The 25922-nt window shown below is 38.6% G+C and overlaps 2 protein-coding genes across 5 annotated transcripts in view; both read right to left on the reverse strand.

Annotated features, from left to right (window-relative positions):
* Window positions 1-272: 272 nt before the first annotated feature.
* On the reverse strand, window positions 273-4246 carry amh (anti-Mullerian hormone). Its single transcript, XM_063012646.1, has 4 exons — window positions 4120-4246; window positions 3248-3359; window positions 1286-1683; window positions 273-1168 (listed from the first exon to the last, which is right to left on the reverse strand). Exons 1-4 carry the CDS (start codon window positions 4244-4246, stop codon window positions 747-749), a joined length of 1059 nt encoding a protein of 352 aa, XP_062868716.1. The 3' UTR covers window positions 273-746.
* Window positions 4247-9152: 4906 nt separating this feature from the next.
* Window positions 9153-25922, reverse strand: part of dot1l (DOT1-like histone H3K79 methyltransferase) — a 34895-nt gene continuing 18125 nt past the window's right edge. For 3 of the 4 annotated variants that reach the window (XM_063012773.1, XM_063012770.1, XM_063012772.1), the window contains 9 exons: window positions 21551-21990; window positions 21364-21460; window positions 21130-21276; window positions 18633-18714; window positions 18005-18537; window positions 17674-17879; window positions 17539-17591; window positions 13840-14397; window positions 9153-10689 (listed from right to left, as the gene is read on the reverse strand). In XM_063012773.1, the coding sequence (XP_062868843.1) occupies window positions 10232-10689; window positions 13840-14397; window positions 17539-17591; window positions 17674-17879; window positions 18005-18537; window positions 18633-18714; window positions 21130-21276; window positions 21364-21460; window positions 21551-21990 (2574 nt within the window). In that variant the 3' untranslated portion in view covers window positions 9153-10231. The remainder of the gene's footprint in view (window positions 10690-13839; window positions 14398-17538; window positions 17592-17673; window positions 17880-18004; window positions 18538-18632; window positions 18715-21129; window positions 21277-21363; window positions 21461-21550; window positions 21991-25922) is intronic. The other variant, XM_063012771.1, reaches the window with a different exon arrangement.

Raw genomic sequence — 25922 nt, forward strand, 5'->3', positions numbered from 1 at the left:
TTTGTAACTAGCTGCTAGTATACTTACTAACAAAAATAATACTTTAATTTTTGTTAATTCTTCTCTTAAAAGTTAGTGCTAGGCTAGTTAAAGAAGATTTGTTGCTAGTCACAAATCTTGTGGCTTGTGGGGTAAGAATCACAATCACACAATTAGTTTTATTTAGTAATTAAATAAAGTTTACCAAACAAAACTTTGCAATAAAAATAAGTCAAAGTAAATGTAAAAAACACTGCATTTTCCATACTCTCTCAATTTTTTTAATTTGGGGTTGCAGTAAATACCTGTAAGACATTTTATACATTACTAATTTCCGTTTTTATTTGAAGGTTACATACTGTATAACAACATACACAAACGTTGTTTATCGTTATAATGACAGAATGTCAATAATACACAACACCCTAAATGCATTTTTATAAATGACATTTCTATGTCTATTTTGAAATGTTGTTCTTAATCTAGGTTATATTACCACCAAATAAATTAAATCCCAATAGCATTCTTGTAATTAAAGTACAAACTTAAAATAGCTTTAGTTCCACAAGGGTTAAAATCAAAACATGAAAAACTTGCATTATACAGGCAAACTATAAACTATTCATATATTTAACAAAAAAAACTACTTAGAGATTAACAAATATATTTACATGTACAGCATTAAGCATGTTAGGCAAAATAATACCTGCAAGGTAAGGTCATCCATTACACCTTTGTAAAATGTACTGTTTGTAAAGCTAATACTGTTAGCGACAGCCACACTCCTTGGCTACCATATTGGTCTTGTAAGAGATAACGGTGGAATCATCATGCAGTTCAATAACACAAAGGTCATCATAGGCCACTGGCACACAGCAAAGCGCACGATTTGAGGGCTGCCCATTCTGTATATGGCTGTTTAACAGAATAGCATGGTTGTTGCCATTTGTCAGTGGGAAACCACATGCCCCCTCACAGTTGTTAATGTTTACTGTGGATGGCTCCAAAAAGAACTTATCCAGGGACACAGTAAAACTCTGAAGGTGACACTGAAAAGGTTTACTGGGATTCTCCTGGTCAGCTCGGGCTGCCCGTTGAGCTCTTTCCACTGCCCAGGCACTCAACACTGCCTGTAAGGCCTTCAGCAGTAAGAGAGCTCTGTACTGGACCTCATGTGAGTTTTCCAAATCTGTATAGATAAAATGTTTTATTTACAATCCAGCATATAACCATACTGCCCTTATGAGTGCAGTACGTAGTAATAATAATAAATAAAACATAACCAGTAAAAAAATAGAAGAATCACCTGTTTCACATCCATCTCCATTTTCAGGAAGTGCACTAAGTACACTGAGAATCTTCAAGTTATCCATCACACCTTGTCCGGCTTCCTCCATCTGCACTTGGGCTAAAGCCTCATCTAGCCGTATTTTTAGGACAGAGAGCATTAATGGATTTAGGTCCAGCATCACTTTGTGGGTCCTCAGTCCCAGGCTTTCCCGAGGGAAAGAGAACACTGTCAGCCCTGAGGAGTTTACTAGTTCTAAAAGAAGGGACTCACTTGATGACTCTCCAAGTGTTAGAGGTGGCAGGGAGTGAAGAACACTGGGACTGACTATGGTGGCTGCTCCGTGTAACAATGGATTTTTCTGGGGCAGGACTTCATTTAAAAACTTCTGTAGTTCACACAAGAATAGGAACGTGCTGAAAGAGAGCATAGAGCAAACTAATAGACTTTGACTTGTCTTTGAATAAAAGAGTTGTTGCAATGTACAGGCTGGATTTAACTGCCCCCAACCGCCCCACCTGGGGATCGAACCCAGGACCTTCTTGCTGTGAGGCGACAGTGCTACCCAGTTAGCCACCAAGCCGCCTAGCTTTTAGTGTAGTTAAATATTCCCAAGCACATGTGCTTATATTAATCACAAAAGAATATCTGTTTTTAATGTTGACTGGGGCATCAAAGATCACAGGCATTCAATAATGGTTTTCTGCCTTTTGGGATCATGTGTGTCTCTCACATTTACTTTTATTTCATTGCAGACAGTATGACCCCATGTTTTGTCTGGTCAGCTTAATTTAATTTGTCAATATACATAATTGTTCATTTGTAAATAACACACACAATCTGTATTTTAGGCCTGCAGCACATTCCAAAACAAGTTGGGACGGTAAAGCATTTACCATTGGTATTCCTTCTCACAACACCTAAACATTTTCACACCAAGGATACCAAGCACACAGTGTCCATTTATTTAAAAAAACAAACAAAAAAACAGGTTCATTTAAATCTGAAAAACAGGTTTCTGCTGTGTAATGGTCCATTCCAGATGAGCCCAGGGAACACATTGCCACTTCTGGACATGGTTAACGTAAGGCTTTTTTTTTTTGCACAGTAAAGTTTTACGTGGAATTTGTGAATGTAACACTGTATTGTAGTGCTTGCCCACAAGATTATATCAGCTATTAATTAATGACTGTTTTTGATGCAGAGCCGTCTGAGAGATTGGAGGTCACGAGTGTTCAACTTAGGCTTGTGCTCTCGGCTTTTATGCACCGAAATTTCTCCAGATTCCTTGACTCATTACATGATATTATGCACTGTAAATGAAAGAAATATGCTATTCCTTTCAATTTTTCTGTAAGGAACATTGTCACCAAATGCATGAAAAAATTATTGAAATGTTTAAAAACAAACGGGTGATCCTCTGTTTAGCTTTGCTCCTTAAAGACTCAGCCTTTTAAGGACACTGCTTTTGTTTCATATCATGATTACAATCACCTGTTTGAAATCACATCATTATTTATTTATTGTTTTTACCTTCTTATTAGCCCTAGATTGCCCTATCCCAAAATTTGTGTAATGTGTTCCATGGCCTGAAATACAGGAATAGACATATTAACAAATAAAATAAAGTTGACCAGCCAAAAATTGAATTTTGCATTGTTCATACTGTCCCAACTTTTTCTGAATTTTGAGTGGTAGATCACATGATGTACAGTATACATTATCTGGCCATTTAGTTATTGGTAATTACTTAATTAATCCAGGTATTACTCCTGCAGCAGTGATTGCCTAGCTGCTAAGTTACTGGACTAATAATTGTAAGGTTGCTGGTTCAAGTCCAATCACTGCCAGGTTGCTGCTGTTGGGATCTTGTTTAGATTATATACTGCCACAACTGTTAGTCATTTTGTATAAAAAGCATTCCAAAGTGCCATAAATGTAATATTATGGTTTGAATTTATGAATGTATGATTTTCATACCTATTAGAATGAGGTGTATTTTCATTGTTAGTTTTCTGGCTTGAGTTAAGTACCACTGGATTGTTGCACTGTGTGTTCTTTGCCTGAAGTTTAGCCAACTCTGTTTTCTTTCCTAAAAATAGTGCAGACATTACCATACATGAACATTTTCTTAATTAATTTAAATGCAGAACATATTTACATTTACATTTTCTGCATTTAGCAGACGCTTTTGTCCAGAGCGACTTACAATTATGACATGAACATGATTTCGAGCAGTTGAGGGTTAAGGGCCTTGCTCAGGGGCCCAACAGTGGCAACTTAGCAGTGGTGGGGCTTGAACCAGCAACCTTCTGAATACTAGTCCAGTACCTTAACCACTGAGCTATCACTGCCCAACATATCCGCTCAAATCACTTTCCATCTGAGCCTCAACAACAATCCTTGGAAATCTATGGCTTAATATTTAGGTAAAACACTGGTACCATACTAAGAATACTGAGCATTAATTGAATGTAAACAAATTTCTGAGCTAACGTTTCATTGCTCAGCATTTTTTCTTTTAACATAAGTCATTGTTAAAAGCAGAATATAGTCAGACAGAGCATGGTGATACCACTGCTCAACACATAAAACATCTTGCAAAAGATGCTTGGAGGGAGAAAACATAGAACCGAATGCTTTAAAGAGCACATTCATTGTATTATTTTCCCATTTCGTCTGTTTAGTTCTGTAAATATGGACACATTAAAAAGCCTAACTAAAGTCTAACTAAAAACACTTACAGTAGTGCTAATTACCACTCTAGTCAAGTCAAAATTGCAATTATAGTACTTGTTCAATGTAATGCTTTCATTTACTTAAAAAAACAAGAAAACTTGGAATTAACAGACCTGTTTGTGGATGGACTTGGATGAGGTCCTCACTCAGGTTAAGCTTTCTCTCTCTAACACAAACAGGTCCTGTGACCACTGTCATTATCAAAAGTAAAAACAGATGAAAACATATTCTTACACCCATTTTCTTTCAGTCACATCAGCAACAAGTCCTTGTTTGAGGAGGTTCAACAATGAAAACCAGTTTTATAACACTACATCTCCATTCCCTAAGAAAGAGGCTGCCAAAATAGTTCCACAGCATTGTCCTTGAATTGATTAAGGGATTGGGGAGTGCGTTTTAGTAACAACAAGTGTGAACGTGTAGAAACATTATAGATTTGGAGAAAAGCTGTCAGACAAACAATACTGCTTTTACCCAATTCCTGTTAAATTATTTTGCTGTTAAATTATTTTGCTGTTAAATTATTTTGCTGTTAAATTAAGTTAAAGTATGTTTAGCTGTGTTGTTAAACCACAGGTTAACATTTTAAATCAACAAAAATAATGATGAAACAATTTTATGCACTTCATATTTTGACATTAATAAAGAAATAATGGAAATTATGGTAAAAAAAATTATTTAAAAGTTTGTGATCCAGTGATCCAGAATAAAAAAATGATGACTTTATACATTAAATGCCACCTAATTGTGCAAAATAAATGTAACTTAATTGCACATAAATACTTGTGATAAATATTACAGATTAATTCACAAAGTGTTGCATGCATTTGTAAAACATTACCCAATTTTCAATCACTAAAAGCTAAGACTTGCTTTTGTGTGGCTCAGGCTCATGGAAGACACACAGCTGCAAATAGTTAAGACTTTCAAGGTCTTTGCAGTTCTGGCCTAACACAAGCTTAAAAACACAAGGCAAAAATCCAAAATATAGCTGAAAATAGATGGAAATGATCAGACGAAGATTTTCAGATTTACAACGCCTGTTTTTTTTTGTTTATGATAGTCAGCTTTCAAAACTACTTCAAATATGTAAATACATTTTTAAAAATCATTTTTATGCAGTGTCCACTGCAAGATAGTTAGAGCAGTTACATGCATGACAATTCCCTGAATGCTTTTTACGTGATTCTTGTGAGATTAATAATGTTATTAAATTTGACAGATTGCATTATAAAGCTAAGAAGAAGTTGATATTACAATCATTGGTTAATTGCAATTTTATTGCAATATTGATGTTTGCAATTAATTAGAACTGTACATATTTATTACATTGTCAAACCACTGGGAACCCACTAACAACCCTTAATATGCTTCAGCTGTGACATGTTATATAAATACCACGCAGATACGTATGTGTTCAAAATATGTTGCAACTATGGTGATATTAAGGAGCTGTCACAAAAGCTGAGAGATGAGTTCCCCATTCTATACCCAAGACCTTCAAGTCAAATTTGCAGAGCGCTTATTACAACAGACATTGTCTCAAAGCAACTTTACAAAATCCGACGTACCAATAACCCCTGTTGACCAAGCAAAGGCTGACAGTGGCAAGGAAAAACTGTCTTAAAAACTATAGGAAGAAACCTTGAGAGGAACCAGACTTAGCAAGGACCCACCCACCTTGGGTCGAAGAAGGAAGAAACCTTAAACATTCTTAGAGACACCATTAAATGTTCCACACTCAAGCCACAGCCTGGCTGTTAGAGAAAGCTCAAAATTTCAAGCAAAAGGCTTAGCAACTTAATCAAGATAACAAAGACTAACAGGATAATTAGACAAAGGCTGGGATAAATGTGTCAGGGTCAACAATAAGATTACATAATAAGGACTTCATGGCCAGAATCCATAACACATACCACTCTTGACCAAAATGCACTCTAGAGTCAACTGGAATATGCTAGAAGGAATTTGGATAGACCTGCAGAGATTTAGAACATGTTTTTCATGGAGTGACAAAACAAGACTAGAACTGTTTGGCCTAGGATATGCGGTTTGTCTGGTGCATTTTGAAAGATGATGCTTATGACCAAAAGGTCAAAGATGATGTGGTGATGGGGATTGAATTTTTTCTGTTGCAAGTGTACCTCTGCAAAACTTCACCTTCCCATTGCTGTTTTTATGTTTTCTAGACCATTTAATTATGAGTAAAAAAGTTTTAAAATTGTGTTAAGCTCTCTCACCATTCAGTCTTGAGAAAGGACAAATAAACTATAACAAAAAAGACATTTCAATTTTATTTGACAGTTAGTTCTTGAAATGGTTGAAGAACATTTTACAGCACATGTATTTTCCCAGTACAGAGGCTTCTGAGCAAAGAGGTGAGAGGTAATTTCTCAAAACAGTCAGGCCCATTTTCAGGTTCAAGGTTGTGATAAAATATGAACAGTCTGTACAACTTCACTGGCAACAAAACATACTTCACACAAAATCTAAGCCTTTTATGGAAAAAAAAAATACTGCTGTGTCATAAAAACATTTGTTGTTACCAGTTGGCATTATGCTATTTTCAACATTATCCTAACAGTGTAATAATGTATAAACTATGCCTGAAAGCCATGAGAGAAAAAGATACATTATAGGGTTTTACTTTGTACTCACATTTTCTGCAAGAAAAATACACAAATAGTATTGTCCCGTGCTATTGAGGACTGTGGACAGGTTGTAGTCTTAACATTACATTTACAATAGACTAGACTACAGACTGTAGCTTCTGAGGACATTAGATATTTAAGTACTATTTACATATACTTTTTAATAAATTTAAATAATCTAACAATCAAATTTAGTAGTAAAATCATTTTAACTACAAACTGTATGCATGTAAAAGCACAGACCCACAACAATTAATCAAGGCAAACAAAGCTTTTTATTAGAACCATCTCATCACACACTTAAAAAAAACACATTTTTATCTGTTAAAAGATTCAGCACCAAAGACAGCAATAGGTAAAGACTTAATAAGACTACAATATAGGTGAAGACTTATTGCACCATCATCCTACACTGTTTTATGTGGAAAATGGAAGTAAATGTTTAGGTCACTGACTATGAAAGCAATGCTAAAAAAAAAAGTTACTTATTCCTCATAGATAATGATCTTTATAAGTTAGTGTGAAGAGAAAACAAGTATAATATGTACACCAATATAAAAGGAGAAAGCTAGCTGACACCACAGAGAAACATGGAAATCTCCACTACCTATAAATAATCATTTAATCACGGGTTGGGAGTGGTGGAGTTGATAAACCCCACTACAAATTGATTATTGTTTATAAGCTTATTCTTAAAATATTAGAAATTGTCTGTGAAGTCACAGTTAGCAATCTTCCTGAGACTACAGCTCTAAACACATGTTGTGGGTCACACAAAGATTACAAAAAGCATACCAATAAAAGGTGCCTAAAATGTACAATTCTACACATGTACCTGAGTAAACGTTACTACCCTAATTAACTGTGAAGTCATCAAATTTAAACAGGCACTATCCATCTCCAAAATCTTAAGAGAAGCTAAAATACATTTTCACTCTCAAAGCTGTAAATCAATAAGTCAAACATCACAGAAAGTACAAGCAAGGCTTGTACAGGAGTTTATTAAACATTTGCCTATCTTTAGCATATTGTGAGAAGTGTATCAGATCATAGCACATAGCTGCACTGTTCTTGTATAAAAGCACCACAATTACTGGTCTAAAGTGTATCTTAAATAAAAATAAACAATAAACAGTTGCAAAGATCAAAACACAAACAGGCAATATTAACAGATAAAGATAACCTTTTCAGTGCTGGCAATGAATCATCTTCACTGGTCAATATAATACATGATGTCCTCATTTTACAAGTGTTTGATATTGTACACGGTAGTCAAAAACAGCTTAAGAATTACATAGGTTTGTTGGAGCTGACTTTTCCTATTTTTCTTTATTACAGAGAAAGAACTCCCAAACATTGCCAATTGTAGAACATTACCGCCATTTAACAAGCAATGTTTTTCCCAGCCACCATAATTTGCACTAAAATACTAGGCCTAATTCTAAACCTTCACTGCAAAAACAGAGATACAATCAGGAATGGTAATAAAATTCCCCTCAAATCAGCAAGTTTTTATTATGATCTAAGCAACATTAAAATTGTATTATGTGAAACACTGGCAGATTCACATAATACAATATTTAACAGCACATGCATGGTCCTCAGACACAACTGTATGCTTTTCAATAGCTAAATTGCAACAACTTTATGGAAGAAATACAACAATGCCATAAAGACATAATAGCACCAGCCATCTTTTTAGAACCACATTGTGTAAGAATGATTAGTCCCATTAAATGGAAAGGTTGCCAGTGCTTGCTGCATTGTAGACAAATGGCTTTGGCTACGAGAGCAAAATGCCAGCACCAGTGAAGACAGAGCTCCACTCTTAAAAATTAAAATTTTTTTAGTTTCAATAACCACTTGTTTACAATAAAGTTTTGCATAAAGGTCTAAATTACATAATAATTGTTGTAAAAAATGCTTTGCCAGCACCAGATCTAGTGCTTCAATGAACAACATGTGCTTTCAGTATGTTTATGGTCATTGACAATAATGAAACATGCAGGGACTGCTTCTTATCTGGTGCTACTTAATGCTATTGTTTACCCCCCCCCCCCCCCAAAGCACCACAAAACAGCAAGAATAAGTCCCTGTTAACTGAAGCACCCAGAATCTATGCCTTGATGTTCTTGACATAAATAGGCACAGTCTTATGTTAAAGATTGCAGCACCATGTTTGTATCAAGTACACACACATTGCACATATTGTGCATAAGATAAATATTCTAATCTATATACAGTTTTACAAGTGTAATTTCCATTCACAGTACAAAAACGGTCAAAACAAAGCAAAAGACAACATGTTTAGTTGCACAGTAGTTTGTAATTTTTTTGTTATGTTACATTTCCCCAGTGTGTGAAGATTAAAACGTTTGTGTGAGAGAGTGGGAGAGAGAAACTACACTAACTGATTAAATTACTAAGAGAGCACCAAATCATTAGCAAAGTCAATTATTCAAAGGCAGAAACTAGCACCTTTCAGAGCAAACAAATTCTTTTAAGCACCACAGATGTTTATTTGTCTTGGTTAAATCATCTGAACACTAAGCTCAAAGTTTACCTTCGTGGGTTTCGGTAAGAGACAATTAGACATAACAGATGCCAAAAAACAAGTGTTTAACAACCCAGTGCTTTTGTTTGGTTCACATTTTAAAACACAAGTGCTATGCTTGCCAGATTGTGCGTGCTTTATCTACTGTGTGTATGATGTATTTGTACACCATATGGGAGGAAAGTTTAAAAATTATTACAAACAAGATTTAAAAAAAAAAAAAAAAAAAAAAAAAAAAGTGTCCTAGACTTCATGGCAAACTTGAGAAAAACACAATGCTGAACTATCCTACTGTATAGAGTGAGTGTTACGAAATACAAATTACACTTCACTCATGTCTTGTTTAAATATGGCTAAAAAACTTCGAAAAATATAAAAATTTAAAGAAACTCATTAATAGTAAAAAATTGTCAAATGATGAACACACTTGTAGCATTCCAAAACTCTCATAAAAAGCTCCACTAATCATGACTGGAGTTAACCATCCACTAAACATTTAAAACTGTTAAAGAGCTTATCTTGTGCCACCCTTTTTAATGGTTATCAGAGTGGAGCACAGGGCTGTCTTTATGTTTTGAATGTATATGTGTATTTTTTTTGTGTATGTGTGTCTGGTGCTTGTCCCATGTCTGGTCAGCTGCATCTTTGCTGAGTTTTGATACCCATTACAGTTTTTACTGTGGTGGCTCTAGAAAACATTGAAGCTCAAGTGAGGGAGAAGAGCACCACTGGTCCCACTTGTCCATTGCATAGGTTAGACTGGATTGAGGTAGATTGCTTCAGTTACCTGTAAAGAAAGATTCATTATAAATGAAAGCAATAACTTTATATGCTATCACACACTCCAACATATCCAGAAAACATTTAAGGAGAAACTCAAGCACACAAAAGCAAAGCACATACCTCACCAAGGCTGAGGCAGTAGACTGATCACAAAATACAGTTGTTCCCCACTGTGAATTCTCCAACAGTTCAGCCCCCAAACCACTTTTTATACTCACCTTCTTTTCTCAGCACCTCCTATTTGGGCCTGGTGGTGTAGGGCACCTGAGTCCTCCAGGAGCTCACTGACCCACTGCTACTTGAAGCAACTGGAGGAGGCAGGTATGGCAGAGTAAAGGTCCGTGATGAAGAGGTAAAAGAAGCAGCAGCAGGTGTAGCTGTGACGCAAGTAACAGATGCAGGAGATGGGGATGAAGAGGCTACACGCATTGTCTGAAGGGAGGACTGCCCCTTCTCAGGTGGGGAGGGCTGGGAAATAGTGGAGGAGGAGGCAGCATTGAGAAGGGGAGGCAGAGGCGGCAGGGAAAGCGTGGGAGGTGAGGGAGCGTGCAGGACAGTATGTGTGCGTCCATGCTGCGCCATAAATAAGGCCCCAGCTTTGGAGTCCAGATTCCTTTGTTGAGGGGAAGAGAGGCTGAGCAGGGAGTTTATGGAGCCAGACTGTTGAGATGAAGGCACCATGTGGTGAAAAATCCCTATGGAGAGAAAGCATCAAGAGAAAAACAGGTAGAGAAAGAGGCAGACACATACAGATTCAGCAGACAGAGACAGGAGGAGGGGGGTCGACAAAGACAGTAACTCAGCCAGGTTGTGCATAGCAGCAAGCAAGTCAATAACACAAATAACACAAAGCAATAAGCATAACACTGCTGGCCAAACCCATTATCAATCTGGGCCAAGTTTCTGATACCCTGCAAAGCCATTTTTTGGCTTTTTTGGCTGCAAAGACAGTAACTTTTAAGGTCCACTTGAAGTCTAACAATTAAGAATTGTGAAAATGTATTTGCCCCTTCCCAGTTACTTCTATTTTTGCAAATTTGTCTCACTTTGTCACATTTTAGATCATCAAACAACTTTTAATGTTAGACGAGTTATCCAAACTCTCGAACTTGAACCAAGTAAACATGTTTAAATGATGATTTCATTTGTTGAAGTAAAAATGCTGTTCTGCCCTACCTGGCCCCAACTAACTGCCACCTTAGCTACTAAATCGACAAGTCAATGAAATTTAATTGACTATTGATTTCAATTGGAACCTGTTCTCACAGGACAGAGAACTCCAATTCCTAAGCAGTTTAAATAACTCCTACAATAAATAACATAAAAATAACATAAAAATTGGGAAGTTGAGTATCAAACAGTCTATCAAGGACCACTAAACATGAGTCATGATTTTTAACTCAACCTTTTTAACTCCTGTGTTGATCTGTCACTCATTCCTGAAATGGCCTTCTTAGCCTTTATATGTCAATCCTATAGAAAATATTTGGTGGTATGTAAAGAAAGCACCGGACCTTATACACACGTAACATTTTATAGGTGAGAAAAAAGGATGTTCCACCAAGCACTGAGGCTAGGGTTTAGACAACAGTTCACATGGTAATTTGTGAAGAGATTTAGATATTTTTAACTTTGTTTGTAAACACACTTTGGCTTAGGCCATGTTATGTCGGTGGTGCCATCGACCAATGTTTTTACAACAGAACTCATTCGACTAAGTCATGGTCATGGAAAATTATGCTGTATGACCAGGGGATGCAGTAACATACCTCCACATTGCCACATTGGGTCATGCCGTGAACGTCAGCTGCTAAACCAGTTGCCTTATTAAGCCCCAAACCATTGATTGAGAGCCAATGTTTAAAGCTTTGAAATTGAAAAAGACATTCAAAAGCAGAAAGACTTGGGAAGGGAACAAATACTTTACAAATATACCCTTAATATTGTGATGGTGACTTTTTTTGCATGATCACGCACAATGTTGTCTTAAACTGCTTTAATAAACACAATAAGTTTAGTGTATTAAACTAACCTCCAAGTTCACCAGATCTGATTCTAATTTAGCAGAGTGAGTTCTATTCAGTAGAACAGAATATTCACCCGCATAAATGTGCAGCAGACAAACCTTACAGCGACTTTTAACACTACAGGTAATGCATGCCACAAAGAACCGAGGTCCTAACAAATAGAATTATGGCGTCCAAAATTAAGTGGCCAATAAGTATACTGTATGTCTATACACAAAATGCACAAATAAAGTACTATATATTACTAATACTGGTATTAATATCTGATAGACTACTTGTTTACTAATAATAAATACACTGCCTGGCCAAAAAAAAGGTCACCACCTAGATTTAACTAAGCAAATAGGTAAGAGCCTCCCATTGGATAATTACTGCATGGGTGATTATGTTTTAGCTGGCAACAAGTAATTTAACCCTAACTGATGCAGTGAGTAGTTTCTCATTTGTTAAACAACCATGTCGAAAGACACATCCTGTGGTCGTGGAAAAGATGTTAATCTGTTTCAGAAGGGTCAAATTATTGGCATGCATCAAGCAGAGAAAACATCTCTGCCCAACGCATTATTAAAAAGTGGAAGAACAGTGGGGAAAGATCATCTTCAAGGAAGGAATGTGGTCGGAAAAAAATCTTGAATGATCTTGATCAGCGATCACTTAAACGTTTGGTGAAATCAAATCATAGAAAAACTACAGTAGAACTCAGGGATATGTTTAATAGTGAAAGTAAGAGCATTTCCAAATGCACATTGCGAAGGGAACTCAAGGGATTGGTACTAAACAGCTGTGTAGCCTTAAGAAAACAACTTGTCAGTGAGGCTAACCAGCAAAAACGGCTTCAATTTGCTAGGGAGCATAAAGATTGGACTCTGGAGCAATGGAAGAAGGTCATGTGGTCTGATGAGTCCAGATTTACCCTGTTCCAGAGTGATGGGCGCATCAGGGTAAGAAGAGAGGCGGCTGAAGTGATGCACCCATCATGCCTAGTGCCTATACCGTACAAGCCTGTGGAAGCAGTGCTATGATCTGGGGTTGCTACAGTTGCTCAGGTCTAGGTTCAGCAACGTTATGTGCTCAAAGAATGAGGTCAGCTGACTACCTAAATATACTGAACGACCAGGTTATTCCATCAATGGATTTTTACTCCCCTGATGGCAATTGTGAAAGAGTGGTTCAGGGAGCATGAGACATCATTTTCACACATGGATTGGCCACCACAGAGTCCAGACCTGAACCCCATTGAGAATCTTTGGGATGTGCTGGAGAAGACTTTGCGCAGTGGTCCAAATCTCCCATCATCAATACAAGATCTTGGGGAAAAATTAATGCAACTCTGGACAGAAATAAATGTTGTGACATTGCAGAAGCTTGAGGAAACGATGCCACAGCGAATGCATGCCGTAATCAAAGCTAAAGGCGGTCCAGCAAAATATTAGAATGTGTGACCTTTTTTTAGCCAGGCAGTGTATTTGCAAGGTAAATCATGATACACAGTGAAAACAGAGTAAACATAGTTTACTAGTCTCAATTTAAAGTATTTAGAAACCTCCGGTGACTGTATTTCTGATTTAGCTGGGTTTGTTAGGTTTTTTTTTTTGGTTTTTTTTTAAATACACAGGCTTTATGCTGCACTGCTTTAGTAAGAAAGTAACAAACCATCAAATGATGATTTAGCAGCACACAAAGCAAGAGCAAGTAAGCCAGGCAAGACAGCAAAGCTGAGCTTTCACTTACCTCACAACCTTTCAGGGCTTTCTAACTGGCAAGTCAAATGAAACTAAAAAATAAATAAAATAAATAAATTTAAAAAAGAGAACTCACCTCCTGCAGCTCCCCCTGCCAATCCAGCACTGGAAAAGCTGCCTAGAGCAGAGTGGCCATTAGCCAACCGTGGAGGCCCACTGGTGGTCGAGCTGGGAGACTGCACTCCAAATAGTGACTGCAAGACAGAGTTTCCACCCAGAGGGAAATAATGTGCCACAGAGGAGGTGGAGGAAACTGTTGTAGGCACACCAACTTTTCCACTCAGGAGACCTCCACCTGCTGCTGCAGAGATAAACAGGTTCTGGCTTGCCAGTACACCAGCGGTTTTACGCTCCCACTCTCGTGGTTTCTGCTTAGAAAAGGCCTCCCGTGGTTTGGCGTTTCCATAATGCTCACTGCGTTCCCGATCTAGTCTTCTCTGCTGCTTTGGCTCTGAATCCGAGTCTGTACTTCCGCCACGGGACATGCCAACACAGAAGGGGGAGCCACTCTGGCGGAAATCTGAAGGGGGCTTTGGGTCAGAGATGGGTGAAAAGGTGGACTTCCACTTGCTAGAAGAGGAAGAGGAGACTTCACTGCTTACACTGCTGGGCCCAGATTTACGTCCCTGTAAAACTGGTAAGCAGAGAGAAAAAAGGCTTATAAAAAAAATTCAAACACACTATACACATCACACCTACAAAAACTTTTATGAAGAAAAAGACTGCCTTTATTTGTCATTTATACATAGACAGGTGTACAGTACAACGAAAATCTTTCTTCACATATCCCAGCTTGGAAGCTAGGGTCAGAGTGCAGGGTCAGCCATTGTATGATGCCACTGGAGCAGAGAGGATTTTCAAGGGCTCAACAGTGGCTTTATGGCAGTGCTGGGATTCTAACTCTCAACCTCTTAGTTAATAGCCCAAAGTCCTACCCTACCCACTAGTCTTGTCCCTAAAGAACACAGCACCTGGCATTCCCAGGCGGTCTTCCATCCAAGTACTAACCCTGCTTAGCTTTCCAAATCGGACCCCTGGTAAGTACCTGGATGGGAGACCACTAGGATGGGAGACCACTTAATATGACATCCAATTGTAAATTCATAGGCATTAATATGGAACAAATTCAACATCAATCATCGGTTTTTGCAATTGCAAGTTGCAAACAATGTTTGTGTGAAAGAATTTAAAAAATTTATCAACATCTGACATTGTTATGGGCAAAGGTACAGAGGTACCTTTTTGACTCGAAGTGTGTGTGTGTGTGTATATAGTCATGGGTGTCTGACAGTCTTAGCATGGTCTTTCCCTCTTACTAGATGTTAGTGCACAAGTTTGGAACGGTCTGTTGAACATCTAGTATAGGTGACTGGATCTGTGTGTTTTCCATAGTGTATTTTTGGTTTACTCCTGATGTTGGGGTGTACATCTTTTCAGGAAGTTGGAAAGAGAATACAAACTTGTCCTACCATTCATGTGGAGGCATAAAAGAATCAGATACGCAAATATTCATACACTGCACCCAAAGCACAATATTTACTTATTAGCAAGAAGCACATAACCACAAGTTCATTGCTATTTATCTGTTAGTATTTTCACTTGTGAATTAGTATACATCAATACAACAGTTTCAAAATGCATTTCAGCATCATTTCCATCAAAGTTTTATAACACAATAGCTTTTCCAGCTTTAATAGTCCTTTTATTTCCCCTGGTGGATCACAGTGTGTGCTAACATTGGTTAATTGAAATCTACTGCAGCTTTCTTGACCCACTACCAATCGTTTTTATTTAAGCTCTTTCTCTCAGCTATGTGCTGTTATTGTTGAGAATGTAAATACCCCAATTTCCTCCGGTTGTACATTATCTCACTTAAAGGTAGCAGCAGTCGATCAAACCTTTCTGTGATGCTGTTTTAATTGTCTTATTAAATTCGTTGTTCCAAATGTTTTCGGAGTTGTTCCTCCACTACTTACTTCCGCTATGCATGTATTGCAAACAGCAAGCTTGTTGTCTTCTTCACTCACTGTGAAGAACTTACACACTGAAATGACATGGTGTGTGTGTGTGTGGGGGGGGGTCCTGTGTCTGTGCACACGTGTAGATGGGACACAGGACTGGTTATATGAGACTGATTGACCAGTCACCGGTTATGGACCATCCAATTTTGGTCAATGGCTGAGCAATCGACATATCTCTAAACACTACTGTAGCTAAAATGCTAATACATAATGCACCTGCCCTTTTTAGTTAGATTATGAATTGCTTTTTTGCTGGGCCTTCCAGTAATCTGACAATACATTAACAGTACACTAATACAGCAGCAAAGGTAGAAACTTGTGTTAAATCCTGGAACAACAGTATTCCTAGCCTCTTTTTTCACTGGCTACCAGTTAAATTATGTATATTATTCAAAATATTTCTTCTTATCTAAAAGCCCTTAAATAGGCTAGCACCTACTTATCTGTCCAATCTGCTACACCCATTCAAACCTGATCATGTATTCAACCTAGTGGACTCCTTACCACCCCTTATTTTAAACTGCTGCTCACAGGTTGTGGAATACAATATGTAAGAAAATCAGAGAGGTTTAACATATTTAAATATGAACTCAACACTCTTTTAATGAAGCTTTTGGTTAATTCCAGTTTTAAGTTTTATCTATTATTTTTATTATTCTTATTGTCTATGAATGTTTTGCTATATTTTGTTTGTTTCTTGGTTTTATTTTTTTTATAAATATCCCCAAGTATTAATAAATGTATTTTGAATAAAATGTATAATAATACGACTCTTATAAAGATGTGTGTCAAGAGTTTCAGGTAGTAATTAAAAATTAAACATCAGAATGGGAAAGAAAATACAATTTGAGTGTCTGACCCTGAAACTGCTGACCACCTGGGATTTCCACAAAAAAAAGAAAAAAAGAAAAACTCTGAAGGTTATACGGAATGGTGTGTAAGAAAACAAAACACATCCAGTGAGCAGCCCTCTGAAGGACAGATGGGATTATGCAGACAGAAAGGCTCTTGTATCTCAAACACTTATACAACTGCATTGAGAAGAAAAGCAGGCAAAAAAGCACAAGTCAATTCTTGAGACAGATGAATTATAACAGCTGAAGGTCAGATTGGGTTCCATTTTGATCACCCAAGAACAGAAAGAGTGGACACAGGCTCACAGAAACTAAACAACTGAAGAAATCATCATTGTGCCAACAGTTCATGCTGTTTGTAGTGTTATGGTGTGGGTAATGTTTTGCGGAACACACTGGGCCCCTGCTGTCACGGATGGGCATCTTTTTGTGGTCAAAATGTATCCATTTTGTAATGGCTAGTCTTCACATGTGCCATGTCACAAAGCACAACATGACATCAAGTTTAGTGTACATTTGTGGCATCACTAAATTTGAATTCAATAAAGCACCATTGGTACAATCAGATATTAAAGCAAACATGCAGTTGACAAATACACAACAAGTTTAATGCAATTATATTAACAGCAAAATCTTAAATTAATGTTTCCAATATGCTGTGGAATCTTTAATAACTTTTCTCTTCAATTTCCATCACCTCATGTAATTTTAAATGGTTGCAATATGCCATGAGACTTTTTGACCATATTGCAGAAGGTTACCATGCTGTGAATATCGTATCCCAAACAGTTAATAAGTACGACATCAAAAGAAAGCAATGATGTATTAAGAGTTAATGTTTGCCATGCTAAAACAGTGAAATCCACTGTGTGTTTCAGTCTTAACAGATGAATATTTTACCTCTGTCACTTTCTCGGCCCTCAAGGGAAATTGTTGCAATTTTTCTTTCAATTCTATAAAAAAGATAAAACGGTTTAGGATATAACTTTAGAAGACCATCAAGATATAGATAGCCGCCATTAAATTTACATTCACCGTGAGGAGCTGCTGTCTGCTGGATATCTGGCATCCTCATCCTCTGAGCTAGGGGTAGACAAGTAGCGACCTGAGCCATTGAGCTCCACAGGGCGCTCTCTCTTTAGCACTGGTGGCTGATCTAGGTCAGGTTCACATGGGCTGCGACCTGACGGCTCTGGAGGCGATATGGCTGAGATCTCCAATGGCTGAGTAATGTTGCTTACCTGACAAACATATTCAAACATATATTAATCAAGACGTCCATACTAAAGCTTAACTGTGCAGATTTTGTGAACCTTACAAATTGTTACATTTTCAATATTTTCATTCTTGCTTCCTGACCACTTACCATGATGTTGATATTAAGTGGAGAACCTGAGGAATGGCTGGAGCAACTAAGCCCAGGGAAGGACCGCCTTTTAGGGGAACCGATAACTGGCAGAAGGTTAGAGGAGCTGCGCTTTCGACGGCCTTTCTTTCGTCCCTCAGAGCCGTAAGAACCCTGTGAGTGATTGTGATGACTGCTGTGGTGCTTTCCCTGCTTGGCTGAACCATTATGAGGGCGTGGGCCTCCAGCAGAGGAAGATGAGGAGGAGGAAGAGGAGGCGGAAGAGAAAAAAATGTGGCGACGAGCCTCACTGTCCAGAGGCTCAGAATCAGACTCAAGAACATGATTCTCATTTTCATCTGTGGGAAGGCGAGGTCTGTCCGCATACTGCAGCACTCCTCCTGTGCTCAGATGAGGACTGGAGCCTAAACTACGTGAATGTAAACCCAGCAGTGGGGTGTTGTGAGGTGAAGGAGACCCTGAGTTGCAGTCCTGATCACATGTTTGAGCAACAGAGTGGCAGCCATTCACCAACCCTGAGCTGGAGGTGAACCCTAAGACATGCAGAAACATCAACAGAAAAATATTTAAACACTCCAAGTAAACAGTAAAGACACAAAAGATCAGGGGACTAAGCAGGAGTGTGTACCTGAGTTAGGGGTTAGAGGCTGCTTGCTGTTGCTTTGAACTGCTGACAGTTCCCGATTGTACACAGGACTTGGAGTGTTCCTCTGTGACCAGAACACGTATATTAGTGCTGGCTACAAAGTGCATTCATAAAAACTTGCATGTTGGTAACACTTTGCTTTTTATCCTAACCAGCAGCTAGTCTCAAGAAAAGATAGATTGTCTATTCAACTGAACAAACGTTTTACTATAGGTTCCACAATGTGCTAGTTTCTCATTTTTCCAGAACGTCTTTTACATATATCCCTTAGCTTATTCATTTTTGTTAAATTTGACAAAGTAACAGTTTTAAGATTCTCTCTTGCTTGCTTTAGTGAAAGGTCAAGGAAAGCAATTCTCTAAAAGATCTTGCAAAATACTGCATTGCCACTTTTAAAATAGTAAAATATAGGGATGCATCAATAAAATTTTTTCCCAACCGAGTACGAGTACATGTATTTTTGTACTTGCCGATACCGATACCAATACATATTGGATCAGATATCTGACATGTTAGAACAGGGGTTTTCAACCTGGGGGAGTACTTGTCTGGGGGGCGTGGCATTACGAGATTTTTTTTTACTTCTAAAACTAAAGCATTTCATTTTTCACCCACGGGAGACATATTTCATTAGTCTAACTGACCACACACTCAAGCACGTTTAATGTTATTCAGTTCAGTCTGAAAAAAAAAACTTCAAAATAGAGCTATCAGTGAAGATAAACAGGTGACGAAAGCGATGACAGCTGTTATAGGACGTGTGTGTGTCTTTAAAAGAGGAGATGCTCTGTTCACAGTATCGATATAAGTGATTCAGGAGTCAATTCCTTTTAAGCGCAGCGTAAGTTTCTTTTCTCAGTCATCTCTCCGTTTTTACTGTTATAATGAATGTTGCAGTTGTAAATAAACACCAACTACTACAGAACATTCTGTGTGACTCGCTTATTTTAAAAAGCTCAGGCTTAATTATACTGCTTATCCTTATTTATTTAAAATTATACTGGTCCTTTATTCCCGCAGCTATCAGAGCTTACAACAATAATAATATATAATAATATCACTCATTCCTAATCTTTCATGTTGGGTGTAATAACAAGTGCAATATGTAACCTATTCACAATAAGTGCAATGACAATATATTTTGCATATTTTTAATGTATATATTATTTTTTAGATATTTTATAGAGTAAATAACTACACACTGTGTGTGCAATATTTTTTACTTAGTTGTATTTCTTGTATTCTTGTCTTCATACTGCTGTAACAAGTTAATTTCCCTAAGGGGATCAATAAAGTCTTATCTTATCTCTCTTATTACCACAGAGCGGGAGCCGACTCAGAGTCGTTCTGTCTGTGGAGCTAAACGTTTTCTCTCAGAGCAGATTATCCTGAACTAACCAACTTAGTAATTGATGAACTTTTGTCTATGCTTGACTCTGTGAAGTAATGTTTTCTGCTCTCATCTACATCAAAAAGCAAGAACCGCTTACGATTTACCAAAGTGAACCACGAATATAATGTGCTGATAGATGGGGTTGGACTGTATTATTTTTATTTAAGTAATATTTTCAATCAGTAAAGTTGCATCGTATGTATGATGTGCACAACGTTATTTTGGCTTGTCAGCAGCTTTCTCAATGATTTCTGTGCGGTGGTTGACGAAGGGGAGGGGGGCATGGCGCAAGTTGGGTGTGTGTGGGCGCAAGTTCGCACACGCGCACTCACACTTAGCAATCGAGAGCCGAGTTTTTGATCGCCAAGTGAACGCCGAGTTGCTCCCGAGATGGCAAATCTAGCACCGACCAGCGAAAATCAGGGCAAAAATCATGTAGTGTGAACTAGGCATAACGCAGCAATAGACACGGTATCGGATGTTTAGTATCGGACCCTCGTTTGCAAGTACGAGTTAATGAGCGCGGTATCGGGTATTTGCCCGTATCAGTACTCATGCATCTCTAGTAAAATAGGATAGGATGTCCGCTAGCACACCAGCCGACTCAGCTACTGGTCGACTGGGCGCCATCTAGCGGGCACAACTGACAGTGCCTGCAGCAGACAAAATTGGCCATTGAGTCTGCTGGGTAGGAAAAGACCCAGATTATAATGAATAAATAAATCTTATATTATTAAGAAATTTGCCCTTAAAAATGCTGACCTTGAAATATAAGCTATTTTAAGAAGTTTAACTTATGGAACATGACTAATGAAAATGTGTATTAAATTTGTGTCTTTTTAAAAAAAATTAAGTCGTGGTGTATTAAATTTAACAATGCAGACTATCAGCATTTTTGCCTGACAAGTGGTCTATAATTTGGGAACTAGTACTTTAGCACTTGCACCTTTAAGGTATCCAACAAGCAGCAGTTCTGGAAGATTATACAAGATTTTATTATAATCATCAATCTCTTCATTCAGCATGTGAAAAGCAGAAATTATGTTCTGTCTTAAAATTATATCACACACACACACACACACATACCAGTCTTTCAGCACGGCTGGGCAGCACCACACTGGCCAGTGGAATGCTAACAGGAAGCTTGTTAGGGTGTACAGTGCTGAGAGGGATGCTGATAGGAAGACTTGTAATACCGTCTCCTGGGCCTGCTGGAATCTTTTCCTTACTTATCTGCAAATTAAGTAAAAGAAGATTTGTGGTGTACTAGTATAGCTGTACACACATGCAGATAAGTACACATATGCACAGTGAACTTACTCTTTCTGCACTCCTAACTGTGGTTGTTTGTTGATCAGCTGAGCCTGGTGATGAGGAACCTTGTTTTAGAGTTGGAGATGACACAGCAACATCACCCCTAAAAAAAAAAAAAAAGAAAATTAAATAGGATAATAAACCTAATAATAAACCACAGAAATAGCCTGTAAGCTGCAGCATTTTAACTAACCTGTGGAAGGTGCTGGGCACTCTGGCCTGACCTACAAAAGAGTCCTGGTTAAGATGTCTGCGCAGGGCAATCTTGGCTGGAGAAAAACGTGTGTAGTCAGGCAGTGGCTGCCCGACAACTTTATTTCGAGACTCTGGGGTAGGTGGCACAATCTCATGTTCAGGGGAAATGGGCAGGTAGTGAGACAGCAGATCATTCCTGCCATTACTGTTATTGCTGCCTCCATGCTCATAGGTAGGAGAGGCTGAACCATTGATAGACAACTCAGGACTGAGGCCATTTATCCCAACCAGTCTAGGGGCATCAGCATCTGGCATAGGATGGGACTCCAGATTCGGAAGGCTTTTGCGATAGGCTGAGTCATCACATGGGCTGTAGGAAGACTTTAGCTGCAGTAGCTCCTGCTGTCTTTGGCTTTTTTCCAGCTCTACTATGCTAATCTAAAAGACAAAAAAAAAAACTAGTTAGTTTAGGTAGTGTTCTCAACATATCCTCCTCATAGACAACACCATAGTCTGGACAGTTCGGATTTTTGTCTGAAGAGACAAATATTTACATCTGAAAATATTGTCCCGATTCTTTATTATTGTTCCGCCAAGTGATAATCAGTGATCAATTATTGCCAGCAAAAGACCCAGCAGACATGAAATACAACAAAGTAGGCAAAAGCTGCCAATTACTTTTACAACTTTCATAAATGGTAAAGTTTTTTGTGTCCATCATGGCTTATCTTCTTCATACTGAGCTGGCATCCCATGTATTTACTCTGATCATTAACTATCATTATACCAGCCCTCAGGTCTACCTGGTTTCACCGTACGATATTAGACTGAGTATCATCATCAGCATATTAAAGGTTATTGAGGTTTCTTCCATTAATCGAGAATAAACAATCATCTTTGTCCAGTCCTGTTTCTCTCGTTATACATTTAACATACATGTTAAACAGAAATGGTGACAGAATACAGCCTTGTATAACTTTGCTAATGTGAAACCAGTCTGTTTTTCCAATTTCGCTCATGACTGTGACTTGTTGATCAACATAGAGAATCAGCCATAACATTAAAATCACCTCCTTGTTTCTACACACATCGTCCATTTTATCGGCTTCACTTACCATATAGAAGCACTTTATAGTTCTACAATTACTGACTGTAGTCCATCTGCTTCTTTGCATGCTTTGTTAGCCCCATATCATGCTGTTCTTTAATGGTCAGGAACCCCACAGGGCCACCACAGAGCAGGTATTATTTGGGTGCTGGGTCATTCTCAGCACTGCAGTGACAATGACATGGTGGTGGTGGTGTGTTAGTGTGTGTTGTGCTGTTGTGAGTGTATCAGACAAAGCAACACTTCTGGAGTTTTTAAACACCCGACTGTAACTGCTGGACTGAGAATAGTCCACCAACCAACAATATTCAGCCAACAGCGCCCTGTGGGCAGCGTCCTGTGGCCATGAAGGTCTAGAAGATGACCAACTCAAACAGCAGCAGTAGATGATCAGTCATTTCTGACTTTACACCTACAAGGTGTGGTGGCTAACTAGAACTAAAAAATTTGACCATATTACTCCTGTTCTATCATCTCTACACTGGCTGCCAGTTAAATTTCGCATCGATTACAAAATACTTTTACTAACTTAAAGCGCTACATGGTCTGGCTCCACAGTATCTGAGTGAGTTTATTAATTACTACAATCCAGCACGTCCACAAGATGCAGGGTTACTTACAGTCCTGCTCACCATTATTGGCACCCCTTCATTTTTTGCATAACCTGTACAATATCTTCAGAAATAAATGGAAATGTACCAATTTTATATTATCAGGATTTTTTAATTGGAGGTCCAAAGTAATATAATGAAGAACATTGTTTTTCAGCTTACATGTTGTCATTTTAAAGAAGAAACAGAAATAAACAGCATGTGCAGTAATAAAGGCACCCCTCCTTAATATTTGGTTGCACACCCTTTGGCAGTGATGACAGCCTCCAAACGTTTCTTGTAGCCATCTATAAGCTTCTTGCACTTCTCAGCTGGTATTTTCTCCCACTCTTCCTTTGCAGTTTGTTCGAGCTCTTAAATGTTTCCAGGGTTCTTTTTCCCCAATGACAGATTTCAGCTCACCCCACAGATTTTCAATGGGATTGAGATCAGGACTCATTGCTGGCCATTTTAAAACAGTCCATTTCGTCCTTTTCAACCATTCCTGCGTGCTTTTGGATGTGTGCTTTGGGTCTTTGTCTTGCTGGAGGACCCATGATCTTCGACTCAAACCAAGTTTTCTTACACTGGGTAGGACATTTCGATCCAAAATCTCTTGGTAATTCTCCAATTTCATGATTCCTGTGATACGGTCGAGGCCCCCAGTACCAGACGCAGCAAAACAGCCCCACAGCATTATGGATCATCCACCATGCTTAACTGTAGGTAGGGTGTTATTTTCCTTATACGCTTCATTGCGCCGTCGGTAAACAAACTGTTGGTGTGCATTGCCAAAAAGCTCTATTTTTGTTTCATCGGTCCACAGAACATTTTCCCAGAAGGATTGTGGTTTGTCCAGGTACTCTTTGGCAAAGTTGAGTCATTCCTTTTTATGTCTTTTCTTTAGCAATGGTTTCTTTCTTGGCCTTCGCCGATAAAGCTCTGCTTGGTTTAGTGTGCGCCGTATGGTACTTATTGAAACCATGACCCCAGACTGTTCCAGGTTGGCCTTCAGGTCTTTGGATGTTTGACATGGTGTTTTTTCCACCATTCGCACCAAACTTCGAAGACATCTCTCATCAATTTTCCTCTTCCCTCCACATCCAGGGAGGTTCTTGACTGTTCCATGCTTGGCAAACTTCTTAATAACATTGCGCACTGTTGAAACAGAGATACCAAGGTCTTTGGAGATGGACTTATACCCTTTGGAGGTCTTGTGTTTGCTAATAATAGCACTTCTGATGTCCTCAGACAGCTCCTTAGTCTTCACCATTGTGACAAAGGAACAGGGAATAACATGTGGCTTTTTAAAACACTGAAGTCATCATTCATTGGGTAATTAATGTCACATGGGCACTGACAACTTATCACAGGTGATTCTCATTTGTGATTTAGCACAGGTGAGTCAAAATGTGTTTCCATACTGATTTACTGTAAAGGGTGCCAATACCAGTGCCACAGCAAGCTTTAGGTTTTTCAATTTTTTCTCTCCCATTGTTTTTAGTTTTAAATGTTGTTTATCATTTGCTCTTTTGTATCAAACACAAGTTCCCTATAGAAAAAAGCTGTTACACTTGATTCATTTTTTTCCAGGAGATATTCCACATTATGTACTTAAACTTCATGGGTGCCAATAATGGTGAGCAGGACTGTATAGTTCCTAGAATTAAAAAGATCACGGCTGGTGGAAGAGCGTTTTCTTACAAAGCTCCACAACTTTGGAATAATCTTCCTGCCTCTGTTCGGGATTCGGACACAGTCTCAATGTTTAAGTCTAGACTGAAAACATATTTATTTTCTCAGGCTTTTGATTAGTATAGACAAAGGCACAGAGCTTGGGGGTTCTTGGTCATAGAAACTTGTGGTGATCAGGGATGTTGGGTTGCTGTCGTCCTGCCTCTCTTGTCCGATCACTCAGGTTTGATGACGGTGGGGAGATGGGCGCTGATGTCCTGTGAAAGCCTTCATGACCTTGTTACCTGCTTGCTCTCCCTTTTAGTTATGCTGTAATAATTAGGGCTGCCGGAGTCTAAAACTCTCTGTAAAACTGTTTGTCAACTAGCATTGTACATTATTAACTACAGGGGTTGGACAATGAAACTGAAACACCTGTCATTTTAGTGTGGGAGGTTTCATGGCTAAATTGGACCAGTCTGGTGGCCAATCTTCATTAATTGCACATTGCACCAGTAAGAGCAGAGTGTGAAGGTTCAATTAGCAGGGTAAGAGCACAGTTTTGCTCAAAATATTGCAATGCACACAACATTATGGGTGACATACCAGAGTTCAAAAGAGTACAAATTGTTGGTGCACGTCTTGCTGGCGCATCTGTGACCAAGACAGCAAGTCTTTGTGATGTATCAAGAGCCACGGTATCCAGGGTAATGTCAGCATACCACCAAGAAGGACAAACCACATCCAACAGGATTAACTGTGGACGCAAGAGGAAGCTGTCTGAAAGGGATGTTCGGGTGCTAACCCGGATTGTATCCAAAAAACATAAAACCACGGCTGCCCAAATCACAGCAGAATTAAATGTGCACCTCAACTCTCCTGTTTCCACCAGAACTGTCCGTCGGGAGCTCCACAGGGTCAATATACACGGCCGGGCTGCTATAGCCAAACCTTTGGTCACTCGTGCCAATGCCAAACGTCGGTTTCAATGGTGCAAG

Source organism: Trichomycterus rosablanca, chromosome 17 (assembly GCF_030014385.1).
Source record: "Trichomycterus rosablanca isolate fTriRos1 chromosome 17, fTriRos1.hap1, whole genome shotgun sequence".
Classification (NCBI taxonomy): Eukaryota; Metazoa; Chordata; class Actinopteri; order Siluriformes; family Trichomycteridae; genus Trichomycterus; species Trichomycterus rosablanca.

Coding starts and splice junctions, on each gene's coding strand:
- amh (XM_063012646.1), bottom strand. CDS start 4,246: ATGGGTGTAAGAATATGTTTTCATCTGTTTTTACTTTTGATAATGACA. Junction 3,360..4,119: donor CCAAGTCCATCCACAAACAG/GTCTGTTAATTC, acceptor CACTATTTTTAG/GAAAGAAAACAGAGTTGGCT. Junction 1,169..1,285: donor TGGAGATGGATGTGAAACAG/GTGATTCTTCTA, acceptor TTATCTATACAG/ATTTGGAAAACTCACATGAG.